Genomic DNA, 13,367 nt, shown 5'->3' on the forward strand with positions numbered 1-13,367 from the left:
CGCTTGAGCGACAGTCCCTAACTTGAGTATGTTTTGATGATTTTGTCGCTTGAGGGACATACAGTAATTTTGATAGTTTTTATTGATTGATTGCTTAGGCAATAGCCCTATCTTGGGTGAGAAGTATTTAATAATTGGGAGAGATCGTGGCTCGAACGAGGAGCCTGATGCCCAAATCAATGAACTTATACAGTTACCTTTGTTCTTGCGCCTTATTCGGGCAAGGATTCTGACGATGACGTTGTGAGCAAGACGATGCCTAAAAAGGATTACATGATACCACATAGCGAGATCGTCTGACCATAAGAGGCTTGGCCATGTGGTCGTCCAGGATATTTCAGCGATGGTTCGTAGTGGTAGGGATGTTATTCCTCTATTATATGATAACATAAGATCGGGTCCCACAAGAAGCATTCCTTTGGGACATGCCTTAGGATGGGCCGATCGATATAAAAGAATGATTAAAAAATTTAATCGGCTAATCTCGGTTAGTATGCATAATCATTATTAATAACGAAGTAGTGGAGAGGAAAATTACGGGAGGCGAACGAGCCCCGCGATGTTGAGAGGGACGGTGATGGCGGTGATTCATCAGCAAAGTCTTGAGAGCGAGTATAGGTGAGACGAGTCCTTTGTATTCCTCAATGAGGTATTCTGTTGGATTGGACAGTTCTCACGTGTAACACCACAGTTCTGACATGCGACCTCACAGGCCCATGAATATACTGAGGGTGTCACTAATTAAGCTTAAATACTCCCTGCAGTATTTTATTCTCTTCCCAGGGGAGCCTTCCGCGACTCGAATCCGTGACCTCAAGGATAAATAGTCACTATACCACTGAGTCGCATGTCAGAACTAGGGTGTTACATCACAGCGCAAACTAGACGATTTTTGATAACCCCTCTTTACAATCAGGATTAATGAGAGGGATGCCCAGAAAGTGGTTTACACGACACCGTCCTGAAATGGACAGTTCTTTGGAACAGATCGATTATATACCCTTGTGAGGAATAATTTTTTGTGCGTTCAAATCGGCTTGTTATGGGACATGTACTCTTGGTTATTTCCGAATAGTTTATTGGGAGGATATTGGTGTAAGTATAGATGAAATAAGCATAATATTCATACATTGAGGACGTGGATATTGATCCTCATGATCTGAGTTATAACATCATTCATCATTGTGCATTTATGTATGTGATATATATTGTGTATATTATGCGTGCATGTCTAGATGTGATATTCTGTGTAATTCCATGTCGTCAATGAATAACATTCATTAGATGTCTTACTCCCTTTTCTTTCTGCTTATCTTCGGTTCGCTTCTCGTTCAGATGGACTGTACCACGAGGATTCGGAGCTACCGATTCTCGATGTCCTAGGAGGGGACATGGAGCAATGACGGATATCAATACACCTACATAGGCCCTTGCGCCTTAGAGTTGGATACTGTTTGTGATGACTCTACGATGCGCTTCCCTTCACATCATGCGAACTTGAAGGCTTCTTTCACTTTACCTGCTCGGATACTAGCACCTGCTGCACCATCCATTCAGCCTGTGATTCCTCACGGACCCACTTATGGAGGGCCATCTACTCGGAGACAGACTTGGGACGACGTTCTCAATTCCTAACCATGGAGGAGAGCTGCTCAACGGACGATGCCCAATCGTCAGACAGGCGAGAGCGGAAAGTAGTTCGCAGGGTGCGTCCATTGACCCGGAAGAGGTGGAAGCTGAAGAGGAGGAGCTGGAAGCCAAAGAGGAGGATTGTGTGGAGTTAGTCTGTATAGAAGACTCCATTGAGGTGGTAGACCTCTCCTCCGATTTTGAGACGGAGGAGGACCCCAACGAGTGTTCTAGCGCACCCGCCAATACTAGAGCTAGTCACTAGTAGTCATTTCCATTTCTATTTTGCTTTTGAGACGGACATCTGTGTAGGGTACTTTTAATGTATTGATTTCTATTGTATATGTTTTTAGTTGGGACAAAGATTGCATTTCCGCCTTTGGTTTTGTATAAACATTTTCCGTCATTTTCAATAAAGAATTATTCCACGATATATTAAGTGACTTTTGGTTACTATTAGGTAACGATTGTTGTCTTTTCCGTAATTTAGGTTACCTAACGTGATGTTCTGAAAAGGAATCAAATGTAAATGGAGGAGTTTTACATTACAAAAAAAATTACCCATTTTTGGCAATGTTGTTGGAGTAATTTTTGGGGCGTTACATGACCCGTATTGGTATGTTTGGTACGGCAAGTGAATTGTATCATTCAAGTAATAAAACTAGTAAGTACCGAGATATCGTCCTCAAAGAGCAATTCAAATCTATATTATTTTCTAAAATGGTAAATTGAGTAGATATGTAAAAAGTTGATAATTAAGTTGTTCATTGGTTTAGATTATCAAAAACAATTAATTAAAAATGGTTTTCTAAAAAAAAATAAAAATGGTTGGAATTGACTTTCATCATTCCTCCTCTTCGTAATATTTAGATTCAATTTTATAAAACTTGCGAAGTTATTGATCTTGATGCAACATTTTTTCTGAATCATTCGTAATTTCTTGATTACAAAATCCTTAGATAATTCATCAAACACCAATTCCTTGGATATTTGATCAATTATCTGGCATTAAATCCAATGTAAAAGCAATTCATACATCATTGTCCATTCCAAGGAAAATAGAATCATGGTGGTAGTTATTTCAAGTTTTGGCTTTATATATAGTATATATATATATATATAGTATAGAAGTATAGATATTCAACTTATATTTAATATGTTTCAGATAGTTACCTAAAATTATATGATTTTTTTTAGAAATTAAAAAATGGCAAGGGAAAAATAGGAATATATAAATTATGTCATGTTGGTAGTTACACCATGTTTTGCCTTTATACATAGTATAGATCGTGTGTCTACATTGTATAATATTAAGTATTCACTTTTTATATACATAATTTTGCAAAATTAAAATGTATTTTTTGTGTTAGGTGTACTTTATATTATATATTTTCTCTTTATTATAACCTTCAATTTAAGGTAAAAGATGTGGTTAATATATTTTGGATAGTTACCTATGATTATATAGTTTTTTTTGTAAAAATTAAATAATTCTAAGGGAAAATAGAAAAATAAAAATTATATTATGGTGATAGTTACATCATGTTTTGGTATTGTATTATACTAGTGTACGACAGACAATTCGTGTTTATCGGTCACGTTCTTATTTTAAAGTACTAAGTAATAAATTTTTATGCACTTCATTTTGTATTGTTTTTACTTTATAATATTATTTTTTTGTCTTTATTAGAATATGCAACTTATAATTAATATGCTTGAGATGGTTATATAGGATTATATGGTTTTTTTAAATTAAAAAAATTGAAGGGCAAAATAGGAATATATAAATTATACCATGGTGGTGGTTAGTGGTTACACCATGATTTGACTTTATATATAGTATATAGTATATAGATATAGATATAGATATATATATATATATACTAGTGTATCGATAGACATTTCGTGTCTGCCGACTCACATTCTTATTTTATGAGATGTACTTCATGTTATAATTTTTTATCTATTATAATATCCAACTTACTATATTATTTTACTTTAGAAATAAAAAAATTATGGGCAAAATAGGAAAATAGAATCATGGTTGTAGTTATTTCAAGTTTTGGCTTTATATATGTACTAGCGTGTTGACATGCACTGTCGTGCCTGTCAACCCGCTTTCCTATCGTTTGTGTAGTATATATTTTGTATTTTATAAATTCAAATATAATTTTTTGCGCTAAATTTACGGTTGAATTTATTCAATTGGTCTAATATTCAATTTTTAAATACACTTTTAAAATAAGAAGATAATAAAAATAAAATAAGAAAATAATATTATATGGTTTTTTGATAAAAATAAAAAGATATTGAGGGTAAAATAGGAAAACACAAATTACACCATGATGGGTGGTTATTTTGTGTTTTCCCTTTATAATAGTATTTTCCCTTTATTAATAGTATAGATATAGAAGTATAGAAGTATAGATATAGAAGTATAGATATAGTATATATGTATATAGTATATATGTATTATAGTATATATGTATTATAGTATATAGTATTATAGTATATATGTATTATAGTATATATGTATTATAGTATATATGTATATAGTATATAGTATATAGTATATATGTATATGGTATATATAGTATATACTTTAGACATAAAATATATTAAGGGCAAAATAGGAAAATAGAATCATGATGGTAGTTATTTCTAGTTTTGGCTTTGTATAATATTTATAGAAAAAAAATATAGAAAGAGAAATATAAAGATAGATATATAGTATAGATATAGATATAAATATAGAAATATATATGTATATAGTATATATGTATATAGTATATACTTTAGAAATAAAAAAATATTAAGTGCAAAATAGGAAAATATAAGTATATAGATAATATAGATATGGATACTACATGAAATTATTTTCTCATAGAGACATTCTATCCAATATAATATTGTTTTCATATAAAATAATATGCAGCGACGGTGTATATCTTTCATCATTCATTTGAATTATTTTTATTTAAAAATTAGTGATGATTAATAATTAATGGTGGATGATGCAGTGATAGTGTGAAAAATTCCTAGTGCATATGCAAAATATGTATAGTACCATCAACTATCATTTAGTCAAAACCTAAAAATAAATTAATGTTTTCAAATAGTAGTATAATTTGCAAGGAAATGCATAAATGAGTTAAGCAATAATTTTAGAATGTGTGTTTGGAGTAACTGCAAATTGTCAAATATTTCTAATAACAAAAAAAGGTTAAAAACATAATTTTAAAACTAATAATATATTGATTGTTTAATAAATATTTTTTGTTCATGTGAAAATCTTTATTGAAGTTTTTTTAATCTTTTTTTATCAAATACGCTAACTTTGTTGGAAAACAAAGGTTAAAAGGAATGAAATTTAAAATGGCCCTAAATATATCTACCTCAAAAACACATACTTGATTTTCTTGAAAATAAATAAAAAAGTGAAGAAATTTTACCTATAAGTGAGACGTTTTTTCTTGATACACAAGTTTGCCATGATTTTTTTCTTTCACTAGAATATAAAGAAAAGAGGTTCACTTACTTCAAGAGTAAGTTTTTTAAATTTACTCCATATCTTAGCCATTAATTTTTGGGATATCCAAGAGTTTGAATTAGTGAGTAGATTTAAACCATTAGAGTTCTCAATAATTAATGGTTAAGATGTGAAATAAGTTTTTTAAACTTACTCTTAGAGTAATTGGATCCCCTCTCATTGACAAATTATAAACATATCACTATAGATTTTTATACTTAAATGGTAAAAAAACTAAAATTATGATGGGTTGCTTTGCTAATTTAAAATTTTAGAAAGAAAATAGAAAAAATGGCTACATCAAATTATATTAAATTATCTTTGATTAATAAGGCGTTGGTCTAATGATGTAAAACCTCACCGGATTCTCAAGGTCAAAGATTCAATTCCTATGAGTGACGCTTATTAGAATGAGTAGTCACGAACCTAAAAGAAATTAGTTCATTACCCAAAAAGGTGAAAAAATATTGTTGGTAGTACTAATTTTTTATCTTTGACGTTTTATGGTAAATAATTCAATAATAAAATATCCCTTATTTTAAAAAACATTTTGGAATGCATTTATATTAAATGATTGACTTTTTGACTAAAAATTTTCATTTTAAAAAACTAATGGAGATTGATTATAATTATAGTAATGATAAGCAAATTAATAGACTTAGTAGATTGTGATCCATTATTTACTATTCATATTAGTAATTATTGGCTACTAGCGTGTTGACATGCACTGTCGTGCCTGTCAACCCATTTTCCTATCGTTTGTAATGTATAGTTTGTATTTTATAAATTTAAATATAATTTTTGCGTTAAATTTAAAGTTGAATTTATTAATTGGTCTAATATTCAATTTTTTAAATACACTTTTAAAATAAGAAGATAATAAGGATAAAATAAGAAAATAATATTATATGGTTTTTTGGTAGAAATAAAAAGATATTGAGGGCAAAATAGGAAAACACAAATTACAACATGATGGGTAGTTATTTTGTATTTTCCCTTTATTAATAGTAAGTATAAAAGTATAGAAGTATAGATATAGAATATATAGATAAATAAAACTAATATACAATGTACTAACTATATAAAATATTTAATATTAATGATAATTATAACGAAATACATAAATTATCATAATACATATTAAATATATTATGCATGTAAGTTTTACCTAATTTGTATATTTTTAGTTAAATATTTTCTTGAATCACATGAATCCCCATAAAATTAAATGAATTTAATTTATACAAGCATTTCGTCTAACATTGGGTGCATATTGATTTATATTCTTATTTCTTGATATTTAAGTATTTAATTTTTATATATTCTATTAAAATATAATATTATTATATTATTAAAATTTATTCATCGTTAGTCTAAGCTTTTATCATTATTAGTATATTATTCACTATTGATTTGTATATTTTTGTTTTGGAAGTCAATAATGCTTAACATATGAATAATGACCCGTAGTTTGATTGACGTAAAAAATACTTATATTGTTGGTGTATACATATTAAATATATATATAAGGACTTTAAAATTTATGTACTGTCAGTGTAAAGTTTTACATTGTTAATATATTATTCACCATTGATTTGTATATTTTTGTTTTGGAAGTTAATAATGCTTAACATGTGAATAATGACCAGTTTGATTAACGTAAAAGACAATTATATTGTCGGTGTATACATATTAAATTATATAAGGGCTTTAAAATCTATGTACTGTCAATGTAAAAAATTTCACACTATCAGCACATCATCCACCCTGATTTATATTACTTTTGTTTGAAAGTCAATTACAGTTAACATATGAGTGATGAATAATTTGCTAACAAGGTAAAAAAACACTTACGTTATGAGTGTATACATATTAATTCCATATATAAAGTCCTTCCATGAATGTGCCATTCAAATTAGAGTAAATTACACATACACCTCTGAGTTTTAGCGAAATTACACAAACCACCCTTCACTTTTTTACACCCACACAAACTCTCTAATTTTTTATACTTTCATTATACCAACCATCCTACACGAGAAATAAATGTAATTTTTTAAACAAAAAACGTGATTAATGCAATTAAGTTAACTAAAACATATGATATATTGCGGAGATAAGTCTAAATAATATATGAGTCAATACATCTTTATTATTTTTATTTTTGGTTCATTATGATAAAGTATAAGAGTGATTTAGACAATATTTATTTAGAATTGTTGATGTATTTTGTAACAAAAAATAATAAAGATACATTGATTTGTATATTATTTGAACTTATCTCAACAATATATCATGTTTTGTTTAACTTAATTTTATTTATCATATTTTAATGATTTATATCATTTCATTAAAACTCGTAATTTACTTCAAATTAAATTACCTTATGTATACTTAGAGAAATTAATGTAGGTGAAGGAGAGATAATACGAGTCCTTCCAAAAAGGAGAGAGAGAAAAGGAGGAAGGTGTGATTGTAACAGAAAACGAAAACAAAAACAATGAAGAAAGCATCAGGAGGCGCTGCAGAGAAGAAAAGGGTGCGACGCTCCTCCGCACCAGATCCCAACTCCGATGCCCCTCCAAGGGTTAGTTAGGGTTTATCTCAATTCTTCTTTTCTTAATTGAGGAATGTGTCTATATTGCACTGATTTAGTTTCCTACACTCAATGTACTTTGCTAATCAAATTCTCATTTTTTTCTCCATCTCGTTTAGGGTTTGAGTTTTACATTTTTATTATTGTATTTAGATGTAATTTATACTTATAATTTTTTATGCCATTTGTTTCTCTATGATTGAAATTTTGTAACATGGAACTTTTAACCTATTTGAAGATAAATTGTAAGAAAAGCTTTGTTTTTTTCTTGTGCTAAGTATATCTTAACTTTAGTTTTTGCATTCCATTTTGTTGGATTTTTAATATAAAACATGAAGGGGATGAGGCTTAGTGCAACTGTTGTTGTTCAGTGACCATGAAGTCACAGTTTCCAATCCTGGAAGCAACCTATCTGTTTGCGGAGGTAAAGGTTATAGGCATCTACCCTCCCTAGACTCTACAAGATGGGAGTCTTGTGCAATGTGCCGCCTTTTATTTTTAATACAAAACATCTGAGGGTGAGCTGTAGCGTAACGTTAAGGTTACTGCTTGAATTTAAATCTTGGAAACAACATCTCCGCTTGCGGGAATAAGACTGCACACATTTTCCCAACCCTACTAGGCCTGAGCCTCTCATGCATTTGACTGCTCTTTATATTAGTTTTTTTATATTTATAATTGACCTATAGGATTCATGTCAATCACTGGTTTTCTAATATCATCTTCGCCTTCTTACTGGATCTTTTTGTTGCCCATGTTTAGTTGTGCCTTTTGAATGCCTTTTTCTTTTTCTGATTTTTATTTAAGATGTGAAAGTTGTTTATGTTATTTTGTTATTGTGTTGAGATTTTTTTTTCAGAAACAAGCTGCCCAGAAAGATGTGTTTCAGGTGTTTGCTGAGAAGGTGAGAGACAATAAGGATTTGGTTTCTAGATGGGCTGTTCTACAGGAGACCCGTGTTGAATATTTTAGAGGGAAGGATTTTGTGAACTTCTTGAAAAATCACCCGGAGGTCAAAGATGTTCTAGAATCAGATAAGAATTTAGAAACAGAAGAGATTGCCAACATTCTACTTGGAAAAAGTCTGTTAGTGCGCTGTGATCGTGTTGTAAAAACTGTTCGTCCTGGGAAGAAAAAGTTGTCTACTTGGCCTGCACATTTAGAAATTTTCCCTGTAAGTACTTTTTTTGTTTCAGTCTTCTCACTGTGATTATTCATTTGAGATGATTATATTAAGAGTTTGACATATATGTGCTTGCATGTGGATCACTCAATATTTCAAAATTCATCTGCAGTGCAATACTGATCTGTCTGATATTATATTCTCCTTGGATACTCATCAGCTGTTAACAGAAAGCCCCCTCCCTTTTTTCTGTTTCTTCTTTAGCTTTCTTTTCGATTTCTTTATTCTCTTTCCTTGCCTTCCTTGGGGTTTGCAAGCCCTATTTTTGCAATTACCAGACTACTTCTGTCTGAGATCAGGGTTGGAACTATGATTGAATCGTAGGGAGGGGTCAAAACATATTGATTGATGAAATTTTAGAGAAAACTAAAATTAAGTTATACTAAATATAGCCAAAAAACAAGAGAATAATGTTTATTTTGGGAATATTTGGTTATTCTCTGTGCTGTAAATTTCCCTCTTTCTGACATGGTTACATGTGCTATGTTGTGATTTAGATCAGCCAGTTTGCCATCCTAATCTTTTCCAACTTATCTTGTATATTTGGGATCAGGGGTGGAACTATGATCATATTTTCGGGATTGGCCTAGCAAGAACGAGTGATGGATTTTAAAAGAAAACTGGAATTGCATAATACTATATTGTACAAAAACATAGCCAGCAACAACAAAAACTAAGCCTTTTCCCACTAGTGGGGTTTGCTACATGGATCAAACAACGCTATAGTGTCCGATCATAAATCATGTCCTAGCGTATAGACAAACCATTTAAATCCAAATTCTTGTTAATGGTTTTATTAATATTTTTTTCTTGGTCTCCCTCAGTCCCTCTACCTCTGACTATTGGGCCATCTTTCCATTTAGGAAAAATTATAGCCAAAAAACAAGTGAAAATTTTCATTTTTTGAAAATTTATGGCCACTGTCAATTGTCACTGTAGAGTTGTCTCTGCCTGACATGGCCACTTGTGCTATGTCAGGAAATGGATAATGTGATGATTTGATCAACTAAATTATCATCTTATTATTTTCCTATTTATATTTTATAGGGATGATTTCCATTAATGAGGGCCTGTTTTTTGAATTCCAATGCATTTGTAGAAGGGTCTGTTTCTAGATACCTCGAAAATTATGTTTACCTTGTGTGTTTTTGCAATCAAGTATTCTTTTACATTTTTTTGAACGTCAGGGAAGACTTTGTATGTATGACCATTTTAAGCTATCCAAGGATTTTAAGTGCATTTTATATGTTGATATCATCAGCATGTTGAGCAACTTTTAAATGATTAATTTTCTTGTTTTTTGTTCGCTGTAGGTTGTGATTAAATTTCTTACTGTGTTTGACTCTTAACAAAATTTGGCTGTCTTTGGCAGGAACAAGTATTTTCTGAAAATGATGCTTTTTTTGCTTGGACATTTGTGAAACGCCATCCACTATGGCAGACACTCCTCTCATTTTTCTGGCCTGTCTTAACATTGGCTATATGCTTATTTCCTGTGTATCCTCATCGCTGCAAGCTATTGATACTTTACTCATGCGCTGGGATCCTCTTTCTCATTCTCTCGCTACTTTTGAGTAAGTTTTTCTTTTCTTTAATGTTTGATAATACTTCCTTCGTTTATTCACTTCTGATTACTCTTTTAAACTGCTGTTACCAATTTAAATGCCTAAATTCAATTCCATCATTTGTTTTAGCATTACAAGTGCAATCTTGATTCATTTACTGATAACTATGTAATTATGGACAGAGATCAATAAAACCTTAAGATTAGGGATTGAAAGTCATATATCATGACAGTAATTTCAGAGATTTAGTCCTTGGATGAGGAAATTGAAGGTTTAATGTTATCCCTAGAATGGTTAGTCATGGAGAATATAACAATAAAAGCTTTGTAGCTCCCCTAATTTAGCAACCTATACAAACCCCCCATGAAAAATAGATGTTTGTGAAAAATCAGGAAAATCCATTAGATGTTTGTGTAGGTTTTTGGTAGGTTTCTATAACTTTGAAGGGAGGTATATGCAAAGGTATTTTACTAAAAAATGGGTTGTTTGTTTAAAAAAGGCTAATGTAAAAGAGGTTGGAATTGGACTGAAGGAGTGTTGAATTTTGTTTTTGAATAATAAACTGATAAAAGAGGCTGTTTTTCAAGAGTAATTGACAGATATGTGTGTAAAAATATACATCTGCTGCAGTGAATTTTAATCATTGATTCATTGAATAGCTCTAATCTGTTTACAGAGGATTGTTTGCCTTTGTGGATGGCTTGAAAACTGATGCTTTAGAGTTTACACCTATGAAATACATATAGGATCCATAACATAATGTGTCTGTTATTTGTGAAATCTTCTGAATACATCCATGCCTGATATTTGAATCCTGCTTTAAGTATTTATTAAACGACAATGTTTTTTTTAAATCTCATTAGAAGTGATTTACTAACTCTCCATCTTTATCAAAAGGAAAAAGGTGTTTTCTGATTCCTGCTTGCTTACACCATATTCCAGTTTTTTATTTGAACTGGTTAATTGCGTGAAGTTTTGCTTGATAACTGCACAGCATTCTGCTGCTTCAGTGGTTCTTTACTTCCTTGAAGCTGATGGATACATTATGATATTGCAGTAAGAGGGACGATATTTGGCATTTTATATATCCTTCTTGGTAAGCGGGTCTGGTTTTTCCCTAACATCCTTGCCGAGGAAGCAACACTTTCAGAGTTGTTCAGATTTTGGCCTAAGAAAGATGAAGAGGAAAGACCTACATGGACAAAGAGGCTTTTTTATACCCTAGTAGCTATGCTGGTCATAATGTTGCTGAGGCATCATGCACCTGATGAAGCTGCCAGAGCAAGGTGAGTCCTAAACATAACTGATGAGTTAAAAGCCTTCCACTTTTTTTGTAGAGAATAATCATACTCCTACCCATAGTTTTGATTTCCTTTCTGGTTGGACCTCTTGACTCATAAAGGGAAAACTATTTGCAGTTCGGTCTATCCAACTGTTATAATCATACTCTTACTCTTGCTCTCTGTATAATTTGCGTTTTAATCTTTTGCCCATGCTAGAATTTGAAGTTTATATTGTTGGCTTTGCAGGTACCAGAAGAGAGTATCTAATATTATCGATGATGTTCTTGAATGGTCTCCTACTTTAGCCTTGTCAGGGATGATGGATAAGCAGCAAAATGTGACTAATGCCACAGGATCTGCTGATGGTGCATCACATGCAAGCAAAACGGACCCGGAACATGCATCTCAATCCGATGGTGATGATGGAAAAACTTTCACAGAACAATATAATACTGAAGAAGTCATTGATAATGTAGAGGATGCAGGTGAAGAAGATAAACAGCATGATTAAAAGTTAATTATATATACCTAAACTAAATATCTCTAGTGACTATATCACAATTTTCCTTTTATTTATGAGTGTAAAAGTACCATGTATGAAAGAACACAGTAAAAATGGTTCTTTTCAAATATATGTGTTTTAAAGGATTATATTTTTATTTGTTAATGTGCCCCTTTCAATGAGATTGACAAGCTTATCTCACATTATAGTGACTTTATACTTTAAGATGATTTTCACGCAAGCGTCTCATTATGCATGCTCAATTGCTCATATCAACATGACTTTGGGTATTACCAATTTTGTTTATATCTATGAATGTGTTAGATGAAGGTTTAACAGCCTATTCTAAAAGGCTGTTACCAACACTCTTATGCTTATTTATCTACACTCGTCAACCTTTATTATGTTTACAACATTCAACCTAATCCAAACAATATTTTTTTGGTTGATTTGGTTACTTGGATTGATTTGGTTTTTTTTTAAAGAACCAATCAAGATTGGTTTCGTTCTTCATTTTGACTTTGGTTAGAACCAAACTAACCCAAAGAAGCAATGAACCAACCAAAATAACACTAACTGTTTTATTTTACTAATATTAAGTTCCAATGTTCTCGTTTATAAGAAAACACGATACTACACAGTTTTAGACTTAGTTACCAATGTTCTCGTTTTCTAATATTAAGTTCCAATGTTCTCGTTTATAATTAGGTATGATAATATTTTTAAATTTGAAATATAGAGTTATTAAATAATGTTGATTAATATTATTAATTGTTTAGAATTTTATTGTAAACTGAGTGAATCAGTCTAACCATTAATCTACTCCGTCGTTCACCGATCCAAGTTTAATAAGACTTTCATGTTATGGTTGCACAAATGATGACTTCTCTGTGTTTTGTGTGTCTTGTATACTCCTCGAATTTCGTCTCTTCCTCTGCTCGTCATTTACTCTGTGAATTTCGAACTACGAAATGTTATTGAATTGGCTTTTGAACTTTGCAGTGTCTTTTAATCATGTTATCTATAAGCTTGTAATCAACTCATAATAACATGTCCTTTTGCTAATGTGAGAAATGATAA

General features: G+C 31.1%; 1 protein-coding gene across 1 annotated transcript; it reads left to right on the top strand.

Moving 5' to 3' along the window:
* Window positions 7,572–12,469, top strand: LOC109352370. The gene is made up of 5 exons (XM_019594334.1): window positions 7,572–7,745; window positions 8,614–8,928; window positions 10,310–10,511; window positions 11,560–11,788; window positions 12,032–12,469. Exons 1-5 carry the CDS (start codon window positions 7,659–7,661, stop codon window positions 12,294–12,296), a joined length of 1,098 nt encoding a protein of 365 aa, XP_019449879.1. The 5' UTR covers window positions 7,572–7,658; the 3' UTR covers window positions 12,297–12,469.

This window comes from Lupinus angustifolius, chromosome LG07 (assembly GCF_001865875.1).
Source record: "Lupinus angustifolius cultivar Tanjil chromosome LG07, LupAngTanjil_v1.0, whole genome shotgun sequence".
NCBI lineage: Eukaryota > Viridiplantae > Streptophyta > Magnoliopsida > Fabales > Fabaceae > Lupinus > Lupinus angustifolius.